The 24,660-nt window shown below is 40.2% G+C and overlaps 1 protein-coding gene across 2 annotated transcripts in view; it reads right to left on the minus strand.

Moving 5' to 3' along the window:
• Positions 1 to 24,660, minus strand: part of SLCO5A1 (solute carrier organic anion transporter family member 5A1) — a 127,957-nt gene that overhangs the window by 41,282 nt on the left and 62,015 nt on the right. For both annotated transcript variants that reach the window (XM_034763065.1, XM_034763067.1), the window contains exons 3-4: positions 22,644 to 22,776; positions 15,575 to 15,798 (exon numbers count right to left, since the gene is read on the minus strand). In XM_034763065.1, the coding sequence (XP_034618956.1) occupies positions 15,575 to 15,798; positions 22,644 to 22,776 (357 nt within the window). The remainder of the gene's footprint in view (positions 1 to 15,574; positions 15,799 to 22,643; positions 22,777 to 24,660) is intronic.

Consider the following 24,660-nt stretch of genomic DNA (forward strand, 5'->3'; position numbering starts at 1 on the left):
TAAACCCTGTTATAGTCCTAGCCTTCACAACCTCCTCAGGCAAGGAGTTCCACAGGTTGACTGTGCACTGTGTGAAGAAGAACTTCCTTTTATTTTAAATCTGCTGCCCATTAATTTAATTTGGTGGCCCCTAGTTCTTATATTATGGGAACAAGTAAATAACTTTTCCTTATTCACTTTCTCCACACCACTCATGATTTTATATACCTCTATCATATCCCCCCTTAGTCTCCTCTTTTCCAAGCTGAAAAGTCCTAGCCTCTTTAATCTCTCCTCATATGGAACCCGTTCCAAATCCCTAACCATTTTAGTTGCCCTTCTCTGAACCTTTTCTAATGCCAGTATATCTTTTTTGAGATGAGGAAACCACATCTGTACGCAGTATTCAAGATGTGGGCATACCATGGATTTATATAAGGGCAATAAAATATTCTCCGTCTTATTCTCTATCCCTTTTTGAATGATTCCTAACATCCTGTTTGCTTTTTTGACTGCCGCTGCACACAGCGCGGACATCTTCGGAGAACTATCCACGATGACTCTAAGATCTGTATCTTGTGTCCTATTTGTGACCTGGAGAGTTGTGCTCCACTGTACACTTTAATGAGCTCTAGATTGAACATATTACAGAGGTGCTGAACAGTTGAGTTGTATGTTGTTATAAAGCACTTGCTGTGGGGTTTAGTACTCTGAGGTCAAATCCTGCTCTCCTTGCTCAGTTGGATTACTTGTATGAGCAAAGCAAGACAGATTTAGGCCCTTGTCATTTCAAAAGTGGTCAGGCTGCAAATCAGCATGTCTGTCTGCATCCAATTTTAATCTCTTCTAGTCCTCCAAAATTCTAGTAAATCAATTATAGATGGGAGGATTTATCATTTTGATCCAGTTTCAAATGTTTTCTTGTGAGCTTTACAAAGAAAAGTATTAAACTTTAAATATAAAATTTGGTGGAAAGAATTAATTCATAAATTGTGCTAAGAAGCTTTCATTTATTTTGAAACATAAGTGTTCTAGACTAGACAAGGCAGTTAAGCCTGCATCACTGTTATTGAACATTTATGATATTGCAATGTCAAAACAGAAAGAAATAAGGTGACATTGGGGCAGGAAGATAAGATATCGATGCAAATGTAAGGAGATGGTGTTACAGTTTCATGACAATGCCAAAAATATATCAATAAACATTTTTGGAAATCAAATTAGAATGACAAGGACGAAAAGGAAACATTTCTAAAATCTTGTGACAGCTATATTACAGATTCAAGACATAAAAATACAAGTTTATCATAGATTCAGAAGGAAATTTAAGAGAAAAATATCCAATTCACTACAATAGCATTAACTCCTAGTGTATCTCCCATCCCTCAGTCTGTGGGGTGATTTTTAAAGGGGCTGGGGGGCTGTCAATGTTAATTATAGCCCTAACTCGGCCAATTTTTTAAAATAATTTTTGAAGGGCCTCAGATATCACAGCAGAGGGTCGAGGCTCCCAGGGGCAGCCTAGCTTTGAAAAGAACTGCTACTGTTGGGCTGGTGGAGGGGAGCAGTACAAAGGGTACCCCTGAGATAAGATGGAGAACCAAGAAACTAATTTTCCCTCAAAACATGGATTAATAAGGAAGAGAAGCAGAACAGGCACCAGTGCACTCCCCCTGCAACCACGCAGCCATAACCGCCCCCCAAAATATGCAGCCGGCAGCCTCCCAAAGCAGTAGACTTCTGCTGCTGGGAGCATGAGACTGGAGAAGAGGAGGCAGGGAAAGCCCTGGCTGATTTTATTGCCACTGGAAACTGGATTTCAGTTTGCCTATTTGGGGTTTTTAAACATATGTAGTGAGCAGCTGCTGTGGGGCTGAGCACAGTAGAAAACCCTAGATTGACAGGTCACCCCCACAGAGTCACACTGCTGCCTGCTGGCAGGGCCACCCCCTGTGCTTTTCTCTTCTTTGAGAAGGCAGCCTTACAAAGCAACACAGAAAGGGTAGAGAAGACGGAGACTGTGACTGGCTAGTCCATATCTCCTAGGCCAACCTCCCTCAAAGTTGAGAATTCAGTATAGCAATCTTTGGCATTCTCCATGATCCATTTGTAATTTCATGAACAATCCCTTCAGAGAGAGAAAGAGAGAGAGGAATTTGGTTTTCAGTAGTGACTTGGAAGGAAAATGATACAATAATTAGGCAGTGAACAATAGTTCACAACAGAGTGAATGCTGGCCAAAACATGGACTATATTCTGTTCATTCTAACTTCCAGAACAATGGCCACCACAGATAGTTTATCATCATAATAAAAGGACTGTTCTAAGTATTATCTCTAGAAATAATATGAAACCAAGCAGTTGAAGCTGAACTCTGGACCCAGGATTGAATCACAGTATCTCTATAAAATGCCAAATCCAAATCTCACAACACTTGGCAAAGTTCATAGTCCAATCTACATGGTGAAACTCAGTTTCAGGAGTGTTTGGATTCAGGATTTTGGTATAGCTCATTATAGAGATACTAAATTGGTATTTTGTGCTGGACTTCTGATCTGGGGTTTTAATTTGAATACATTTTTAGTTACATCTCTCAGGTTACTGAGAGTTCAATTTAATATGCTAAAGTTCATTATTAATTAAAAACTAGCAGCTTTATTGAAATATCCTTTTGGGTTGCATGTCTACATAGAGCTAAGTAAAACTCTAAATGTCCTGTACCATGCATTAGGTGTCCTATAAAACCTGTGCTAGATTCTTCGGAGGCAAACTCTAATTTGATTATTCCAAATTATTGGCTTGAAACAGAGAGATTTTTTTCTGGACATTACACAATACAAGTCACCTCCTAACAGCCTCAGGCTCCAGCTATATAACTTAATATCAGTATGAGCCACAGTTCTCTGGAAATTGAACTACAGTTCTCTAGCACAGAGGACAAAGTTAGTGCAAATTAAACAAAGCCACTATGGAAATAAAATGCACATCCAAAATTAGGTTTTCACTACTATCCTAACATGACAAAAACAAAACTCTGTATGGCAGAAGCTTTATAAAGTTTAATTACATTATGAATAAAAAAACTATATAAAATGGGTACAGTAAGCAAAAAAATTGAAAATAGCTAAATTTGACAGTCATAATAATTATTTAAGATTAGACAATATGTTGGAATTGTGGGTATAAAATAATGGATCCTTAAAGTCTTTACAATATCCAAGTGTCCAATATTTCAACTATTATCTTTATTTTTGTAAGGTTTGTGGCAATCAACAGCTTATCACAGGCCCAGTCTTTTGCTTCAGAGATGTCATTAAACCTTTTGAAATCCTACTGTTGTTTCTTATTACAACAAAAATATTAGCACTTATTTTTGCATAATGCACATCAATGGCACAAATATAAGAAGACTGTTATTTAACAAGAACTTACGGTCTTCCACCATTTTGTCATTTTCTAAGGATGCCCTTTCATTCTCTAACCATGTAAAAAGAGGATGTGGAAGAAAACAAAATAAATCTCTATCAGTTACATTACTTATAAAAATTTCACCCTTATAACAGCAATACATACAAGCTACTCTATTTACTCCTGGGGGAATTCTGCACACAAAAATTAAAAATTCCGCAACAAAAAATTAACAGTTTTGTGCACAATATTTTAAAATTCTGCATATTTCATTTGTCAAAATAACACAATATAATTAAACCAATTACAATTATTTTTTGTCATTTATTTAAAAATACCCGTCAGCAAGTATGTCTGTAACAATACAGATTCAGGAAATGTTTTTTGACAAATAGATTCCTTAATAGGCATATTAATACAAAACTCTGAGTAATAATTCATTTAAACTACAACAAAGAACCGTATTTCCCACACCCCTCAGAAGTAGTGCAAAGGCTTGGGGGAGTCAGGGGGTGACGGAGCAGCTGAGGGAGAGGGAAATAAATTGCTGGGAAGGAACCTGGGCCGGGTGGATTAAAATCAATGATTTAAAAAAAAAATCAGATTTTTTTTATTTAAATCAGATTTTTTTGATAAAATGCTTTTTGAAGAAAAAATATATCTAAAGATACATATAGCTCAAAGATATCTCATCATGGAATAGGGATTATAAATTCTAATTCTATAGTATGAGACAATATATTCATGTAATGTTTAAGAAAAGTTTTGTAAATGAGTTCCAATAGTTCATGCATTAGGGACCCAATCTTATGGGGCTACAGGGGCGTCTGTATAGATTATTTAGGTTAATCTTTCTATCTACCCAATGGGACTCAGTGCTTAGTCTAGAACAGGGGTCGGCAACGTTCGGCACGTGGCTCGCCAGGGTAAGCACCCTGGCGGGCCGGGCCAGTTTTCTTTACCTGCTGATGCGGCAGGTTCAGCCGATTGCGGCCCCCACTGGCTGCGGTTTGCCGTTCCAGGCCAATGGGGGTGGTGAGAAGCGGCGTGGGCGAGCGATGTGCTGGCCGTGGCTTCTCGTCGCCCCCATTGGCCCGGGACGGCGAACCGCAGCCAGTGGGGGCCGCGACCGGCTGAACCTGCCGCGTCAGCAGGTAAAGAAAACTGGCCCGGCCCGCCAGGGTGCTTACCCTGGCGAGCGGCGTGTCGAATGTTGCCGATCCCTGGTCTAGAAGATACTATCCGAGATGCTTAGTTTTGCAGTTCTCAAACTGTAGATTTGTGTCTCCAGAGATAACATGCTTGTTAACAGCAAAAATGCTTTTAAATAAATAAATAATATATAGGGGTGAGAAATAACAGACCTCAACCCTATTGTCCCTCTGCAAATTTGTGTACACAGAGTCAATCCCTTACCTCTCTCTAAAAGTGCAAAGTTTCAAAAAGTTCAATGAATAGAAGATTGCTGGGGGCAGAATAGAACTGGACAAGGAGAAGAAGTCTGGAGATAAATGTGAGAAGGGAGGGACAGGCAGTAGAAGCAAAAGTAAAACTGTTTGAGCAGCATATTCCAGAAGTCTTGAGGTCTTTCTGAGTGTAGCCTTCATTGATTTGAGACCTACCATATCATTCTCTCACTAAAAGAGAAAACCTATAATGGCAGCAGGCCGTAAAAGAAACCCAGTTTGGGAATATTTTAATGAAGTTCCTCTACCTGTGGGTAAGACAGGCATGCGTGCAAAATGCAAACAGTGCAACGAAGAAATGCAAGGCCTGGTTGCCCAAATGAAACAACATCATGAAGTGTTTCTTCTCAGGAGGAAGCTGCATTGAAGATGATAAAAGAAACATGTCTGAACACGCAGGATCTTCAGGTTGGTAAACTTTTTTATTTCATACTTCTTTCTTAAGGACTGATTGCCTTCCTTCTGGACTATTCTTGAAGTCTCAAGTTTGAGCAAAAAATAGAGTTGTTACTCTATGGTACTATCATTTTAGATACAGTTGTGATAAAAAATAAATAGCTGAAATAGGCAGATCTTCCTTTTACAATTTCACCTTTAAAGTACTACTGTCAGTAAATACAATGAGTAATACTAAATGAGCAGTATGGTAATAATAATTAAATAACTGCATTGACTTATTTTGTTTAGGAAAATCCATCCTCAACAGGATTCTGAAGACAATCCACCATCAAGATCACCATCATTTTCTATAGTTTCAGAGTTATCTGCCAATGATAATGTTTCAGTCACATCATGTATGTCACATAGCCAGTAAATCACCTGTAGCAAAAAAATAAGATAAGAACCAGCAGATTACAAAAAAGAGGTAATTGATGAAAATATTGCCCGGTTTGTTCATGCAACAAACTCTCCTTTCCGTATGACTGAGAACCCACACTTCATTAACATGGTTCAGTCATTAAGACTAGGATACAGTCCACCCAACAGAGCAGATGTCGCAGGCAAATTGCTGGATAAAGTGTATGAAAGAGAAATTGAACAGTGTGCAAAAGATCTAAAGGGTGAAATTGTTAACCTGAATCTTAATGGGTGAAGCAATGCCCACAATGATCCTGTTGTATCTGCTTGTGTGACAACAGAAGAAGGGAATGTCTTCCTTACAGAAACAATTAATAGATCAGAAAATGCACACACAGCAGAATACTTACAAGAAGTAGCAGTAAAAGCTATAACAAACTGTGAAAAAATATTCAAATGTCTAGTATGCAGCTTGATCACAGACAATGCTGCATATGTATCCAAGATGAGAAGAAATGTAGAAGAGAGAGAGAAGAGAGTCCCAAGCTAATAACATACGGTAGCAGTGCTCATCTGATGCCCCTCCTAGCCAAAGACTTCAGTGTTCCAGAAATAAAGGCTAATGTTGTTGAAATTGCAAAATACTTCCATAATAACCACTTTGCAGCAGCTGCACTGAAAAAAGTGGGAGGAAGCAAGCTAACTCTCCCACAAGACGTGCGATGGAACTCAGTAGTGGACTGTTTTGAACACTATATCAAGAACTGGCCTAATCTGATGAAAATTTGTGAACAAAATCGTGAAAAAACAGATGGAACTATCACAGCCAAAGTTCTCAACATGGGGTTTAAAAGAAATGTTGAACACACGCTGTGTAACCTGAAGCCTATTTCTGTAGCCTTAAACAAAATGCAGGGAAATAGCTGTTTTATTTTTGATGCTGTTGAAATGTGTAAGGAACTGAGTGAGATCTTAAAAAGAGAAATATGCAATGACAGAGTTAAATTACAAGCATTAAAAAAAAGAATGGGACAAGCCCTATCTCCAGCTCATTTTCTTGCAAATATTCTCTCAATACTTGGTACCAGGGTCAAATCTTAACTGCTGAAGAAGAGGAGTTGGCTATGACATGGACATCCAGCAATCATCTCTCCATAATGCCAACTATAATAAACTTGCATGGTGTCAAGTATCAGGGGGTAGCTGTGTTAGTCTGTATCTACAAAAACAACAAGGAGTCTGGTGGCACCTTAAAGACTAACAGATTTATTTGGGCATAAGCTTTCGTGAGTAAAAACCTCACTTCTTCGGATGCATAGAGTGAAAGTTACAGGGGTGTACATGGCAGAGGGGCATTGCTGGCACATGATGGCATATATGACATTAGTGGATGTGCAGGTGAATGAGCCCCTGATGGTGTGGCTGATGTGGTTGGGTCCTGTGATGCTGTTTCCAGAGTAGATATGGGGACAGAGTAGGCAACGAGGTTTGCTACAGGGATAGGTTCCTGGGTTGATGTTTCTGTGGTGTGGTGTGTAGTTGCTGGTGAGTATTTGCTTCAGGTTGGGGGGTTGTCTGTAAGCGAGGACTGGCCTGCCTCCCAAGGTCTGTGAGAGTGAGGGATCATTTTCTAGGATAGGTTGTAGATCGTGGATAATGCGCTGGAGAGGTTTTAGCTGGGGGCTGTATGTGATGGCCAGTGGTGTTCTGTTATTGTCCTTGTTGGGCAATCACCTACTGCAGGACAGGCTTGAATAGGGACTGGGAGTGGCTGGCTCACTACAGAAGCAGCTTTTCCTCTCTTGGAATTGACACCTCCTCATCTATTATTGGGAGTGGACTACATCCACCCTGATTGAATTGGCTCTGTCAACACTGGTTCTCCACTTGTGAAGTAACTCCCTGCTCTCCATGTGTCAGTATATAATGCCTGCATCTGTAACTTTCACTCTATGCATCCGAAGAAGTGAGGTTTTTACTCACGAAAGCTTATGCCCAAATAAATCTGTTAGTCTTTAAGGTGCCACCAGACTCCTTGTTGTTTTTATAATAAACTTCAGAGCTAAGGGTGAACCATTCAAGAAATATGTTTGTTGATGATGTTTTAAAGAAAGTCATACTAGTGAACTGGTGGAAGTCACTGAAGCACTTGGATTCAGAGATTGTTGAAGTGATAATCTCACTTTTAACAGCAGTAGGTTCTTCTGACGGTGTAGAAAGAATATTTTCTTCCTTTGGACTAATTCATTCCAAACTGAGAAATCGTTTGGGACCTGAAAAAGCAGGAAAGCTTGTTTTTCTTTTCCAGATTATGAACGAATAGGTGAATGAAGGTGAAGACGACTGAGTTAGCTGCAGAAGCCAATATTTTAAGTTTCTCATGTTGACCTGGCTGACATAGTCGATTTAATTTTTGTTTTTTTAATATTTCATTAAAATTGTTTTTAACTAAAATAGTTAAACAAAAACAAACCTGATTTTAAAATACTTGAATGTTTAACTAAATTCAAAAATTCATATGCATGTTTTGTTAAAATATTATATGTTTGCTGTTGAAGAAAAATATCCAGAATACATAACGTTGTTGTTTTAGTTAAATAAAACAATTTAAATGTCTGTCTGGTGATGCTCTCCTCCTAATACAGCATGGCAAGAAAATCCTCCAAATATTAATGAGATGGTTCACCTCCCAATGACTTCACAAATATCTGCTTCAATTACCTTTGGTAAATGAAATAACCAAACAATCATTCATTTTCTGATATAGCTGTAAAACTAATCCGAAAAGTTTTCAAAATAAATCACTTTAAAAATGTAGTGTACCTTCTAAAAACGAAACCTACATCTATCTCTGAGTTGTGAAGACTATGTATTAAGGTTATAACAACCAACAAGAATGCACTTTTATGTGGAAATCCATGATTAAATTGAGTCTTCCTGACTAGTGATTTAAATCCACCCTGAACCTGGGTGTCAATTTGGAGGGTTGTTGAGTATGGGTGGAAAAAGGATGGAACAGGATGGGGGGGGGGGGGCAGGGAGGGATTGTTAGGAAGCTTCCCCCATGGAGACCCTGGCTGACCCCTACCCTATCCCATTCAGTCAGGCACATCTGCCCCGTCCCCAAGTGTTCCTGCACCCCCATGTGTCCTTGCATCCCCTGTCCACGTGTCCCTCCACCCCTACTCAGACACCCACTTCTCCCATCCTCATGTGGCCCTGCACCTCCCCCTGTCCCCATGTGTCTCTGTGCCCCCACCAAGCCACTCTCCTGTCCCTATGTGTCCCTGTCTCCCTTCCCCCTGTCCCCGTGTGTCTCTGTGCCCCCATCCAGCCAATCTCCTGTCCCTATGTAGCTCTACACCACTTCCCTCATCACCATGTGGCCCTGCACCTCCCTCACCCTGGAGCCCTTTGCCTCCACTCCCATTCAGCCCTTGCCCCAGTCTGTCCTCCCCCACCACCCTTATGAGTCCCTGTCTGACCCCCCCAGCATCCCATGCTGTCTGTCTCCTCATAACCCCTGTGTCCTAACCTGGCTCGCTATGAAGAAGGCAGCTCTTTCTCTTCCCTAGCTGGCGAGGAACTGCTGCTTTGTTCTAGTACCACAACGCCCTCTGGGGGGCAAAAGGTAGAATGGAAGAAGTTATTTTCTGCTGGAAGCTGCTGCTGTTCTTAAACCAGAGCACCTTTTGGTGGGCAAAAGGTGGCACTGCAGCAGCATTTCAGCAGAAGCTTTTTTCTGCGTAAAAAATAAAAATATGCGCAGCTCATTAATTATGCACACACACAGTAGCACAGAATTCCCCCAGGAGTATCTAATATGTAATAACTCAGCTGTACATTTGCACTTTAACTCACTGCCATAACTGTGAGAGAGAGCCTATTTCTTGAATAACACCAATAAGTAACTAAATATAAATTAGAACTAGCCTTCCTGGACTAGTCTGATAGTCCACTGGTGATTTTTTCTCTTCCTGAGTTTTGAGCATATCTATCTGTCTATATTATAATCAGCATTTCATTTTCTGTAATTGATGTGTCAGACCACTGCTTGACTAACTGTCATGGAAAAGCAGTTGTAAATAATACCCTAGAGAAGTTCCTAAATCATGGTAAACAAGAATGGGAAAGAAATTTAAACTACTTCAGTAATTTCATTCCAAGTTAATCACAGTTTTTCTTAACTGCAATATTTCTTTTATCCCTATTCCTGGGCAGTACAGAGCAGAGGGGACCCAACTCTAACATAACTGAGCCAGATGACCAAGAGAGTAGAGTGTTCCCTTTACAGCATTATCTCCTTGCAGGCCCACAGGAAATTCCTTTTTAAGGTATACAGGAACATAGTCAGAGGGCCACTCTGTAGATTTCCCTGTGGATATGCCCATATCTCTGGTATTAGGGGGCCAAATTCCATTCGATTTTACAGAGACAACCTCTGTCACCATTCCCCATGGGACAATTTGAAAATAATGTCTGAGATTTCTTTGGAGTTTCTTGTCCCCCATTCACGTTTGGGATGGTCTGATCCCTAATATTTATATAAATGGAAAAAACCTAACATTGGCTAAGGTCGTACCTTATTATGTCAGACACATGTTAGTACTGTGACTGGGTATATTAAACGCAAGTATTAAATTCTACAATGATTCTTTGCCATGTGTTTCATTATCTGTTCTATATCAGTGCAATCATTTAAACTAGCTCTCGTAAGGATTTTCGGGAAAGGTCTTAATGCACTTGGGGAGCAGCCAGACAGCTGAATAAACCATAATACTGCATGCGATAAATGGAGGTTTGGAGTAAATTTTATTATTATTTATTTGTATTGCCATAACAACTAGAGGCTCCAATCAAGATAGGGCCCCATTGTGTTAGGCACTGTACAAACATATTATGGGGCACAATCCTTGTCTATTTAGATTGTAAACACTTCAAAGCAAGACAGATCAAGGATGGGAATAGAAACAGAAGCATAGAGAGGTGAAGTCATGCGCCCAAGAACAGGACAGTGGCAGAACCAGGAATAGAACCCAGATCTCCTGACTTCCAGTCCAAGTGTCTATTGAATTCCTGACATTTGCTATTTTAGTAGAAGACCTCAGGCAATGAGCCAGTAGTGTGTTTCTCCCTTGTCTTCTGACTTTTGCTGAGTAATATTTGCCCATTATAGAAAATGAAATTGAACTCTTTCTAGGTGCAGGACTGAAGTCTGGCTCTAGCAAGATCTAACCTGGCAGTTCTGAAACTTCTGCTTGTGTCCTCACATATAATGGATTATCAGCATGCTGCCATTCTCTTGTGCAAAAGTGATTGGAAACAGTATGAAATAGAGGACTGGGAGATGTGTAAACTCCAAAGTTCAGGACTGTCTGGATCCAGGCCCATTTCTATTTAAAATATATAATTTAGAAAGAAAAGCAGAGATTATGATATAAATGCACTTAATTGATGTACCTGAAGAGTTTATAGCATGTTTAAATTCAGTACAGTATTTATCTTCTATACCATGCCAGCTGCAGGTTAATTAATCTAATTGAACAGTATGCTTAGCTGAGGTAATTGCTGAAGGGTATGCAGGCACAGTGCCATGTTATGAAACTATGCAACCTACATAGTAAAAGGAAAACTGTGAGTCCATCTGTTTGTGTTCATGATTTATCAGCACTTATGGGATCAAACCTTGGTTTATATATTATACACCTGCTCTGGCCCAAGATATTTACACTGTGCAGTGCTCTCTATTTTCCTTCATATGTTATACCCAATTTTCTCTTTTCTCCATTCCTTTTTTTTTTTCTTCTCCTGAGTTTGGCTTGGACTTCTCCTCAAGAGTTTAAATTGTGTTTGTCCTTTACAGTTTTTGGGGTTGTGTTTTGGTTGTTTTGGGGTTTTTTGGTTTGTTTTTTTTGCTTGCAAGGGCTTAGATTCACAAAAGGACTTCTGCTCCTAATTCCGTCATTTAGGTGCCACTGAAACTCTTAAAACCCCTGCTCCACTACTATATAGTTATGGAGACTCCTAAAATCCCTTGGTGCTTACATTTTTTAATGTTAAAGTCCCCTGAGCACCTACATTTATGCTGCTGGGCATGTGCACAATGCCTCAGTTTAGGCACGGAGTGCCTACTTCACACCTAAGCCTCAGCAGGTACCTCAAACCACATGAAGATCAGCTTTCCCACACCTATCTTGCCTGCAGGGCCCGATCCAGTAGGCAATCTCTCAGAGGTGAGTGCCCTAAGCACTGGACTATAGATTCATACTGTCTCTCTGGTCCAATGCATATTTTTTATACAAAGTGGAATGGCTTCAAGAGAGATAGAGAGACCCCCTCCCATCAGAATATCCCATAATCCATATATTAAGGCACTCACCTGAGAGCAATGAAACCTATGTTCAAATCCCTTCTTCTCATCAGGTAGAGGAAGGAATTGAATAAAGGTCTCTCACATCCTGGGTGAGTTCCCTAGCCACTGAGCTAAAGGCTGTATGGGAGGCCACCTGCTTCCCCACCCTTGGCCATTTTGTGTGGATTTAGATGTGTGCTGCCATCGTTTTTACAAGGAATGGGTTAGGCACCTGACTCAAAGAATGTTCCCGACTATGGATCCCAAGTGGAGACAGTCGCCTCCCTGCAGCTTGGATTTAGGCACCTAATGCCATCAGATTTACAAGGTTTAGGGTACACTCCTCTCCCCTGCATCTGCTGTTGGCTAGTTTAGGCTACTCCCCACTCAGCATGCTGGATTTTGTGGGATCACATTCCTAGGTGCCTATCTCTTCCAATGCACTAGATATACAGCCTAGGGGCCTAACATTGGGTGTATGGATTCCACTGGGTGGGCACCTGCCTAAAACTCAGGCATTGCAACTTTGAGCACTGTAACACCTGAGCCCCTTTTTTGGAATTGGGCCAAAATAATTAGAGAGAGGCTGATCAAAATTTCCACACTTCTAAGATGCACTGTCACTGTTATAGTACCCACTAAATTTCAGGTCTGCAGATTGTACAGAACATTGTTATCCTCATCAGAAGCATTTAATTAGCATTACAGATGGGTTGGCAAAATCTCTTGCTAGGTGGCCGCACGTCCCCCTAAATATGGAGATTAGTGACTCAGTCTATTCTTACTGGCCACACTTCTGTTCTAAACCATTTTTAAAATATCATTACCTCCCTATTTTAAAATGATATAGCTCAGATTTCTGGAACAAAGATACTTATTTGGTGGGAAAGGGTATAATAGAAGAAACAGCTAGGTGTTGCTTCTCTGATACAATGAGAAAGGGCTTGTATAATTGTAAGTTTGTTATTTTTTCCCACTGTGGGTGAAATTCGCCCTAATTCAAAGGCTTGAGGAAGGGTCTCAGTATTGCATAAGCCCCACTTAAACCTTGCATTAACCCCAGCAGCGCTTAAATGGTGATGAATTCCTCATTCAGGCCTGCTGTCCTTCAGTGAGCTGCATCCTGTTTGAAAAGTTATCATGATTTAAGGCAAATCTCTCTTCCTTGAGCAATCTCAATTTGTTCAACATCTTTCTGACCTCCAAAATACAGTGCAGTTCTTAACTGTTCCACATGGTGAATCTCTCCTGTGGTGAAACTGAAAAGTTTTAATGCAATGGCCAATACTGAGGTGACTTACTAATGTTTTCAGTGAAAAAAAAATTGTGAATTGGTCCCTATACAGTATGTACCATTGTTATATGTAGTTAGGATGAGTATATGAAACAGAAGGAAATATGAAACTACTAGTTGTTATTTCTTCACAGTAAGTATCTAGAAGGATCTCTCTAAAAAAAATATTTGTTTTTCTTCCTTATTGTGACCAGCTGCCTGTACAAACAGAACAGGCCCTTCATCCTAAAATATTATGCAGTTTGAGAGACTTGGGCATGTCATGCTGATGAAGAAGATGTTCAACAGGAAATGTGCTCATGTTTCCCAGACCTCCCCCGAGCTAGTGACACACTCTGGACCTCCCCAGAAAGCTCAGAATTACTTCTGCCAATGGCACGCCCCTAGTGCCTGAAGAAAGAAATCCAACTGACTACATCGACTTGTGAAAACGATTTTACCTAATAAAAGCCACTAGTGCTGTGCAGATAGCAGTCTCTAGAGAAGTAACTACATCCAATTATTTGGCTCTGAATCCATTATCTTTTGAGCCCCTCTGAATGCACCATTGTGTCATCACTATTCACCTCTGATTGAGACACAAAATGAGGGAAGTCCTAACGAATGGGACCTTGTACATCTGTCTTGTTTGCTATGCACATCTGGTAATGACCCAGTTATTTGCTGCCAAGACAACCAGCACACAACACAATTATGGCCCTTTTGACTTTCCATTATTTTATCAATTTTCCACAGAGACTAACAGGACTTGCAGCTGCTATAACTATATGCATCTGAGAGACAGCAAATGCCTTGCAAAGAAAGGTATTACGTATGTGGGCGGATGCTCCTTACAATTAAATTAGAGAATACCACTAGGATGGTTAACCCATTGTCTAATAGCCAAAAGAAATGGTAAATATGTGATCAAAATTCAGGATTGTCACCAACACTAAGAGCAATTGTAACATTCAGTCCAGTGCTAACTAAACATCTAGGCTATGTCTACACAGCAATTAAACAACTGCAGCTGGCCCAGGTCAGCTGACTCGGGCTCGCAAGACTGGGCTATAAAACTGCAGTGTACATGTTCAGGCTCAGGCTCCACCTGCAGCTGGCGCAGGTCAGCTGACATGGACCAGCCTTGGGTGTTTAACTGCTGTGCAGGCATACCCTTAGAGTCTGGAGTTCAAATTCTGTCTAATGGCACAATGACAGGAGCTTTCATAGTCTCTTCATAGTTCCCATCGTGCTAGTCAAAAAACTGCCACAAACTTAGCACATTTAACAGCCACTTCACGGGTACCCAAAATTAGAACAGCAACACTATAAAGACCCAGATGGATTCACAGAACTGTAGCAGAAATCTTGTCCTGTACCATTCCATGTTATGCCTTACTTAACCCTATGCTATCAATCTCTCTTTCATGAGCTCTAAATTCACTCATTTTTTTAAAAGTGACACTATTGCCTCTCTTCCGGTTACATTTCAACAAAGGTTAGACTTTACAGTAATAGTGTTATTGAATAAAATGTAAGTCTAGTATAATTACCGGTGGATCTCTTTGCTTTAGCAAGTATTATTATTATTTCCTGATTTCAGAACCTGACAGAAACGTAGCACTCTGAAAGTAGACACATAGAAACTTAACATCGAACTGGCAGAAAATTTATATGGAATAATATCATATTCCACAATTTATTGCCCCAAGATAAGAAAAGATGATGAGCAAGGATTCCTTTCCCTATTTTTGACAGACTATAACGAGTAAGAGGAGCACTTTATTCCAATGAGAATAATATGGCTTCAGTGAAGATGTCTATATTTACATTAAAGATTGTGACACACTCAGATACTATGATAATGGAGGTCATATAAGTAAGTAAAGTAAATAAATAAGATAGACAGATATTGTTTAGGCAAGTTAAAAAGCTGTAGAAAAAAACTATTCATTTTTTTCTAAGCACAGAAGACATTTGTTAAAACAAAGCAAATATGTTACCTTTCTGCAGCTAAATACTAAACACACTGTGATAAATTTAAGGAAAAGGCATTCATATTACTGTGCATTCGGCATTCAGTATGCCAATCATAACTGTACTTTATAATTAGAAGAACAGACCATCTATTAAAACTTTTCTCCTCATATGAATATCCATCTCTTTTTAATATCAACAAGTATAATATGGCCAAATTCTGCCCTCAGTTAAATTCATGCAGGTCCAGAATATAGCCCTGTGTATGAACTTAAACCCTATTGTACATGTGATTCTTTAAAAAACATATATACACTTTACCTTTAACATTCTTTCCAAATCCCATAGAAGCAGGAATTGAACTATCCACTTGTCGTTTGCTGTTTGTTTTCTCTTTCATGACATCATCATCACTTGAAATGTCATCAGAGCTAATTTTCTTTTTCTTCTTCTTTTTCTGTCGAGGAGGGAGCTTTTTTGGGAAAGTAAACATTGGGAATATAACAAGGAGCATTGCAATGGCACAAAGGAGGAATCCACTCCACCTAAAGTGAGGAAATACGAGTAACAGTTGAGAGCTAATGCATTATGTGGAACAAAAAATAGCAAAGAACACTATGTGGCTATCACTTTCTGTAACTAGACAGAAAACCATATTTCGTGCTAATGTTTGGAATACCAGTACAAATATTAACAGAACAGAAGAGTCAACACAAAGCTTCTTCTGGGGTACTGAATGCAAAATGAAGTCAAAGGGAGCATCTATTAAGAACACCACCATCATTCAGTTTCAACAATACTGTACTAAATACTGAGGAAATGGTCTTTATTCAGTTTACTTAGCTCAAACTCAGGCAAATTCCCACTGAAATTAATGGGAATTTGCCAGATTAAAAAATGGACCTTTGGAGACCCAAGCCCAGGGTCCCCTTATGCTCAGATGGATCTCTACTTTCCCATAGGCAGAAGATATGATCAAGCATTTATTGAAAAGCACAGCCTCATTCTCCTGGATCACACTGAAGGCGTCTTGCAGGGCTGGGGATCAGAAGTGTGTAGGACGGAGGTCAATGGCTGCAGGAATGCAGATCATCCTCCCTGGAGCCAGTAGTGGAGCCAGGTTTTGAGCAGTGGCAGAACCAAGAGGGACAATGGGTCCTCAGTAGTGCCACTTTCAGTTATACCTACCCTAGCTTGAAAAGGTGCCACAAATACAACTAAAGGTCAATGGTTGGGGGGAGGGGAGGATGTCACCCCCCTGCCTGCCACTCTATAAGCCCTGCCACTGCCTAGAGCCCATAAGCTTTATTAACTTTCTCCAGGATCCCCCTCCATGCAGGGAATCTTCATCAAAAAGGGATTTTAGGGACAGGTGCCAGAGGGTGAATCCCACACTGGTAGCCATATGGCACCAGAGCCGGGAATATAGGATCAGCTCTTGAGTCTTTCCTCATCTCAAGAGATTTGCAGTAAGGGGAAAGAGTTTGTGGACCTCTGGTTTATTCGGGGTGTGGGGGTGGGGATTGTGAAGTTGCTTGTCCCCTACCTGGGTGTTTCCGTAAAGAAGTCCAGCCCTAAGAAAGGACTCCATAATTTTCCCCACAGAACTGCTCCAACCTACTGAAAACATGGGTCTCAAAAAAGCACTGAAGTCTTTGGTCCCGATTCTGATCCCTCTTACATGGATGTAAATGAAGAGCAGATCCACTGAAATCAATGGTGTTACAGCAGCATAAAAGTGTGAGAGGAGAGTCAGGCCCCTGGACTTCAAATCACTGGTTGTAGGGCTGAATTTCACACCTTTGTCATCACCTGCACCTAGAGACCCGGCACCTATCACATAAAGACACTGAACCAAATATTATACACTACATATGGGAAAATAGTCACAAAAGTCAACAGGACTATTTACATGAGTAAAGGAAACAGCATTCGATCCCCTTTTCGCAATGAAAAGAGAAATACAGGATATAATTTTAAATGGGACCTAATCTGACATACACATATGTGTGATGATTTGTGTGCCATGCAAAATGGGATCAAGAGTGGTTAGATCTAGAACAAGCCGGCACTAGAAAATTGTGCAGGTAGCTTTCATAATGGCTAGGCAAAATGAAGTGATGCAAGTTTTGGTTACATAGTTTTGATAGTAAGTAAACAGAAACTCGCTCCTTTTAGCTGATAGATACATAGAGAAGTTTGAATTAGAAATGGGAGTTTTAGGAGGATCAGTAGGCACTATCCCACAGGGAATAAATTAGTACAGTACATAGAAATATGGTAACAATTCCTTTTAGGATCTCAGGGTATGTCTACATGCAGCTGGGAACATGCTCCCTGCATGAGTTCCCAGACATGTGCTAACTTTGCTTGAGTTAGCACACTAAAAATAGTAGCATAACTGGGGTAGCACAGGCGCAGCTTGGGGTAACTGCCTGAGTATGAACCTGCCAGATCCCTGGCTACATATGCAGGCAGCTAACCCAAGCTGCTACCCCTGGCTACGCTGCTATTTTTAGTGCGCTAGCTTGAGCAATGCTAGTGCATCTACCTACTTAGTTCCAGCGGTAGTGTAGACATACCCACCAAAACACAAAGCATTGATCAAGGGGATCAATGGGGAGGCACCAGTCGTCTATGGGCAACATACTAAGTGCTGGAGATGTCACAACTGCAGCACTGTATGTAATCTTGTACACTGCCTTACATGATAGATATCAAAGAACTGGATAACAGACAAAAGAGATAAGGAGTTTCAATATTAACAATGAGGAACGAATAGGCAAATGGCATTTATATTAATTAGAACATAGGAGAGAGAGGACTTTTTAGTGTTTTGAAGGATAAAGATGGGGGGACACCTCAAAAGGCATCTGAACAAGTACTAGGGTCTCAAAACAAAAGGAATGGAAGCTAGGAAAGAACCAGACAGAGCAGGAGAAATTCGTTTCAACTTTTTGTGTGGGACAATGAAAGGTAGCATTAGAAGATAAAACTTATTCAATGCAGTTTACAAAGATGCATTAAAACAACCCAGAATTCAATAAGCTGAGCAAAATGAATTTCTATTGAAATTCAGATGAAGAGTTAGAACAGTAGATATCCTCAGAAGGGCTCTTACTGGATTCAGTTGACCTCATAATGTCTAAACCAAATTGCATTTCTGCATAATATATGTTTGGAAGGAAGGAAGGAAGGAAGAGTTGTAGTTTTTTCAATAAAAAAACGACCCCACAGCAACCAATACTTGCTCCCTACAGTTACATTTACTCTGCAATATTATCTTCATACTTATTATTATTTTGATTATTAATATAATTTCCCCTAGGTTTCTGTGACAAGTGAATTTAGGCACTTCATAGTTCTAACACAAGCAAAGAAAGAGAATCAGCAACAGTGCATTACTTCAAGGGAGATGGTTGAGGCTGCCAGGTCCCAAATGTGACTCTCCTTAAACTTCAACCTTATCTTAAAATCGCTATTTTGGGGGGAAAAAATCAAACCTCTGAAATAAGGACTGCAATATGCTTAGAATTTTGAGATGAAATCAGTCAAATAAAACCTGCCCAAATGACACTCCCCTCCTGGGGGGAAATTTCTGGACCCCCCATAAAATAGATGTTAGTGGCATGAATGGCTACATTTCTGGATCTCCCTGCAAGTGGGCTAACGAATGTGCCAAGGGAACAAGGACATGATTCTACACCATTAAAGTCCGTTTTTAAACACCTATTGATTTTAGTGGTTCACAATCAAGAACCAAACACATATTGCTCAGAGACAGAAAAAAGAATCAGGGTCAGATTTTATGAATACTGCAGAAGCTATTTGATTAGCTGGACTGGATTGTGAAACAAATTACGACAAGTGGGCATATTTTTAAGAGGCAAAATTTTAAGAAATTTTAAGAGGCAAAATTTTAGAGAATCATTAATGGAAACAGAAAGCTTGGTAAAAAGTGAATAGATCAGAAATACCACACAATTGCCTATTAATAGCTGGCCACGTTTTTTTTTTTTTTTTTTTTTTTTACAGATTCTCATAATAATTTGTCATCTACTTTTTCAATAGTGTTTCTCCACAGTGGATAAGTTGGAAAGCGTATTACTTCAGTAAACACTTCAGAACAGCAGTTTATTTGAACATAATCAAATGTGAAGAAGCTTGTGAAGTGGAAGTTCAAAGACCAGCCTCTGGTCCTGAATAGGAATATTCCTGAATCAGTATTTAAGGGGTGAAATACAGCTAATCTGCAATACCACGAACAGATCGAGATAGATTTCCATTTCCAGTCTACCAGTATATATTAAGGATTATGTACTGATTTAGGCAGATCTTGGGAGGACTAGGTGGATCATATGGGATTGGCCTTTACTTCTATGTCATTTTTGGTTCAAATCTGGCACTAAACAGTAGTGACCATCTGATGGCTTTTTGGTGACCTAGTCCAATTTCATCATCACAAATGGTACATGTTTTGACAGTCTCATCACATCAACCAAATAATGAATGGGCATGTAGAAAGAAACACATTCTTGTCCAAAGAGGTACCAGTCAGAATTAAGGCACATTGGTGAAGTAATATGGAACACATTTCAGTGCTGCTGCCCATGCAATGACTGTTAGGTGGAACATTTCTTACCAGCAATTCATATTCTATAATTATAATATCTCTTTGCTCTTTTGTTCATGCTTCCAACAAGTGGCTTGGATGGAACTCTCATAACTGAATATTTTAAGCCATTAAGCCTCCCCACCAGTGGATGACTTGAGCATACTTGCTGATAGATGTAATATTTACCCTACATGTCAGTTCCTTTTAACATCAAAATGGTAACACAAAAGACATAACAAAATATCCCCATCTCTGCAGGTAAAATGATTGGAAGAATGAGAGCCTATTAAATTATTTCCCTATGAAAATATCTCTCTTCTCCGGAGTAAGTAATTCTGACAGATCCTAATATTGGAAACCAAAATGTTCTAGGGATGTTTCAGAATAGAAATAGGAAATGAAAAAACTGTTATAGAAAAAAAGGAGAACGGATATTAACAACATTCCAGTGCAACTGGCATGGAATGCAACATTAATAAGAAAAAAACCTTTCTTTCATATAGTTGGGGAAAAGACACCTCTTAACAAACAGATAACACAGAAAAACTAATATAGAAACTTCTCTTTAAAAATATACACCTACAGGGCAGACAGAGTAAATCTCCATTCAACTCAAAAGCAGATTTCATAATACATGTAAGCCTAATGTAGATGCATGATGCCCCACTTTGGAAAACTATACAGTACAAGCAAATCATTTGACAAGTACTAATCTGAGGCTGGCTATCATTTCTGACATGTCTCTGGCCAAATAAGCTTCAACATGCCCTAACGAATTGCTAAGAATTAAACATATTTTGCACTTATACTTATGCCTTTTACTCAACAATCTCAAAGCACTTTTCTAACACAAAATTAACCCAGAGAATACCTCTGTGAGGTAAGTAGATAGTTAAACTAAGACAGACTGGTTAAGCCCACGGTCACACAGTGAATGACTGACATAGCACTCAAGAGTATGGATTTCTAGTCCACTGCTCTGAAAATTAAGTCTAACAGCCATTTAAAGATCATTATCTTGAACACTGTTTCATGGGATTTAAACTAACAAAACAAAAAACCTGAATGGATCTGCTAAAGGCTTTAGTACATTCCAGAGAAGGAATATTTTCAAGACTAATTTGTGGAGGAAGGGGTCATTGGAATTAGGTATATACACACCCAAGATATGGCTGCAGTCATTTAGTGGAAAGTATTAACCAGGTTGTACCGCAGCTCAAACTTGGTTTGGCCTACTGGAAATGGTGACATAGTGTTTGTAGTGAGAATAGGCCTCAGGAAGTCCAAGACTGATGCTGAGGACATTTGAGAGATGTTGATCCATTGGCTGAAGCTTTGACCTGAGCCAGAAGGAATGTTCCACCTTATCTCCAAGTTGGAGTTGAGCATCAGAGAGGAATTGCATCAAGGGTCTGGCAACAGTGAACCATAAGCATGCCACTTCATCTCTAACTTATATAAACCAACAAAATGATTCAAGGATACTGCAGTACCTACTGAACTCAACCAGCAAGGAAACCAGTGGCTCAGATGCAAAGTGTACACTCCCAGGTGAGAAAATGGACTATGAAATCTTCAAAGACCACCTATTTGAGGCTTTCATGGCAATTTCAAGTCAGATTTATGAGCTGCTTTGGGAAGGCCAATCAAAGCCTGATACACTCGCTTCAGGACCTGCTGCTCAAGCTGGCATCTCCAAGCAAATGCCACATGCTCACCAAGTCATTATGTGCCCAGAGATATTCCATAACTATGACGACTGCTATACCTCAGCAGCAGCTAAGTGCCCACCAATTGTTGGCAAATGATTTTAATGATTTGTATCTTTAGCTCTGTGAGCTCCTGCCAGTCAAAAACTACGAGTATGTCTATACTAGAGCTAGAAGGTGTAAAGTCCAGCTTGAGGAGACATACCTGCACTAACTCGGATTGAGCAAGCTTGCTAACGATAGGGTGTAGTCCCAGTGGTGCGAGTAGCAGGAGGGGCTAGCTGCCTCTAGTACAATCCTCTCCATATTCGGGTCAGCTACCCGCTCATGCTGCTGCAGCTAGACTTCTATTTTTAGTGCTCTAGCTCTATTACAGATAGCACACATATGTCTCCTTGAGTTGGAATTTACACCTTCCAGCTCTAGTGTAGACATACCCTCAGTCACATGAGATACAAGAGTTGAGAGGTGTAACAGTACAGTACGTAATGGTTAGAGAATGTTTTTAGCACTGTTTTAAATGTAAAATTAATTTTAATATACAAAGAAATTATTCAATATGATTTTCTAATACAAAAATACCTATTTTACTCAGGTCTGCACAATTTAAAAGAGCACATGGGGTTGGCATGTTTTGAAGTGATCCAACTGCTTTTTCCCTGGGCAGAGCACTGCTCTGGATCGCCACATGATCCTGCCTCGGTGTGAGAGCAGTGACCCCAGTGCTCTAGGTCTGCTGCTGCTGTGCTGCATACTATTGGTATTTCATCCTACCTTTTCTGTACCATATGCAGAGCACCAATCAAAAGGAGTCCTGCAGCAGTAGGAAGGTGGTGTCATTGTATCCATTTAATAGTATGTGTTTGTGTCTATCAATAGCAAACATTTCCTGCCTGCCAGGTCTGTACTGCTGAATCCTACGGCAATCCAGTCACTGTTAGCTACTTTCTCTCTCCTGGCTTCCTTTCTAAATATTTCCACAGGCAGTCTAGATATCTCGTATTTCCCAAGTTACCTGTGCCACTGATCACTCATAGTGCAGTTTTGAAAAACAGTTGATTCTTACCAGTTTCCAATGAATCGAGGGTCACTCTGGTCAATATAAACAGTCGTTCTAGGATCAACGTAAAAACCAATAAGGACTCCTCCTAGTAAATATCCTGCGGCAGGACCAAGTGCTCCCATTACATACATGATGGCTACAAAAATACAAGAGAAAAAGAATACATCGAATTATGCTCAGTCGTACATTAATAATAAACATGCTTTTCAATAATTCTTTATATTTAAAAAATATGCTGCAGAAAAGGAAATTGATTGGGGATTGATTCACTACAGGACATAGGCACTTATCTGCCACTTAGGGTGTCTAAATTCCAGAATCAGGCCCCACTACAATTCACAAAACACTCACTCAACCACTTCCAAAACCTGTAGGGGCCTAAAAATGCCCAGCGACTACATTTTTGCAGTAAAAGTTGCCTAGGCACCTACGGTTCTTCCTCTGGGCATGTAGGCAGAAGTTTGGATGCCTAAGCCCCAGTGTAATGCATGAACCAGGAGAAGATAGGTGTCCTTCCGTCTATCCCGCCTGCCAGACCCAATGTGGAATGTGTGTTCAGAGCTTGCCCACCGGATGGGGCCCCTATGGGCAAGCGTACCCAAAGCAGCAGCTGGTGGGAGGAGAGAAGGAGCACCTCCCTTATAACTTTTAGCCCAGTGGTTAGGGTACTCACATTGGATGTGCGAGACCACCCCCTCCACCTCATGGGGAGAAGGCATTTGAACTGGGAGCTGTCACCTCTCAAGTGAGTGCTCCAACCATCAAACTATTGACTCATTCTCATGCTTGCATGCACTCTCTCATTCTCTCTTCTCTCGCCCAACATCCTTTCATTAGTTATCCACAATGGAACAGGTTCAACAGAAGAGACTGAGGGATTCCCCACATCAGATTATCCTATAGCCCAGGGGTTCAGATCCCAGTTCAAATCCCTTTGTCTCATCAGGTGCAGAGGGGGACTTGAACCAGAGGTCTCCAGCATCCAGATGAGTACCTTAACCACTGGGCAAAAAGTTCTGAGGGAGGTCCTCCTCTCCATCTCCTGCCAGCTTTCTTGCTAAAATGGCATGGACACCTAATGCCAAGAGAGGGTTTGCAGCTGAGAATCCCATGCGGAATGCGGGGCCTCCCAGCAGCCCAGATTTAAGCACTGCTCTCCAAGACAGGAGCAGGAATTAGCCATACCCCTCACTTTAGCATCTCCCATTGGCTAGTTTATGTAAGAAGCCACCTAGCATATTGGCTTTTTTAATCCTATTCTGAGCCGCTCTCACCCCATTAACTGTATGGGGAGTCTATGCGTCAAATTCAAGCTTTGTGAATCCCAGTGATTTTCTAAGCACCTAACAGCTAGGCATGGTAATGCTCAGTGCCACCATACCTACAGTCCTTTTGAATCTAGAGCCCAGGGTGTTAGCTTGTGACACTCCACATTCAAAAGCAAGTTTTGCAATGCTGTAGGTGCAGTCCTTCGTCACATTAGACAACTGGACAATATCCATTCCATTATGTTCACAGATGGGTGAAATTTTCAGCAAGAAAATTGCACCCAACTTACATGTCTATAATTGACAAAATGTATGCATGGAATTTAGACCCAGACCTGCAAAAGTATAGGCTCCTAATTTCCATTGATTTCAATGGAAGTTAGGCATATAAATATCTTTGTGGATCTGGGACTTAGTACTTAGTTTCAACATGTAGTGCTTTAGAATAATATTGTGTATATTTGATATAGTTAGGCAACTCACATTTAAATGATGTATTCATACAGGATTATGATTTATTTAAAAGCACTCCTTTGGTATAGGACAGTTTTATTCCTTATATATAAATCTCATACTATACTCATCCACCAATCTACATGACTGCTAGGTAATTTGTCCTCCACCAGGTAGATGAGGTGACACTGTCTTGGATCTGGACAGCTACTGGGAATTAATAATAAATAATAGCACTTTTCATCAGTAGATCACAAAAGTGCTTTACAAAGGAGGTCAATACCATTGTCCCCATCTTA

The sequence above is a fragment of the Trachemys scripta genome, chromosome 2 (assembly GCF_013100865.1).
Source record: "Trachemys scripta elegans isolate TJP31775 chromosome 2, CAS_Tse_1.0, whole genome shotgun sequence".
Taxonomy (NCBI): Eukaryota; Metazoa; Chordata; order Testudines; family Emydidae; genus Trachemys; species Trachemys scripta.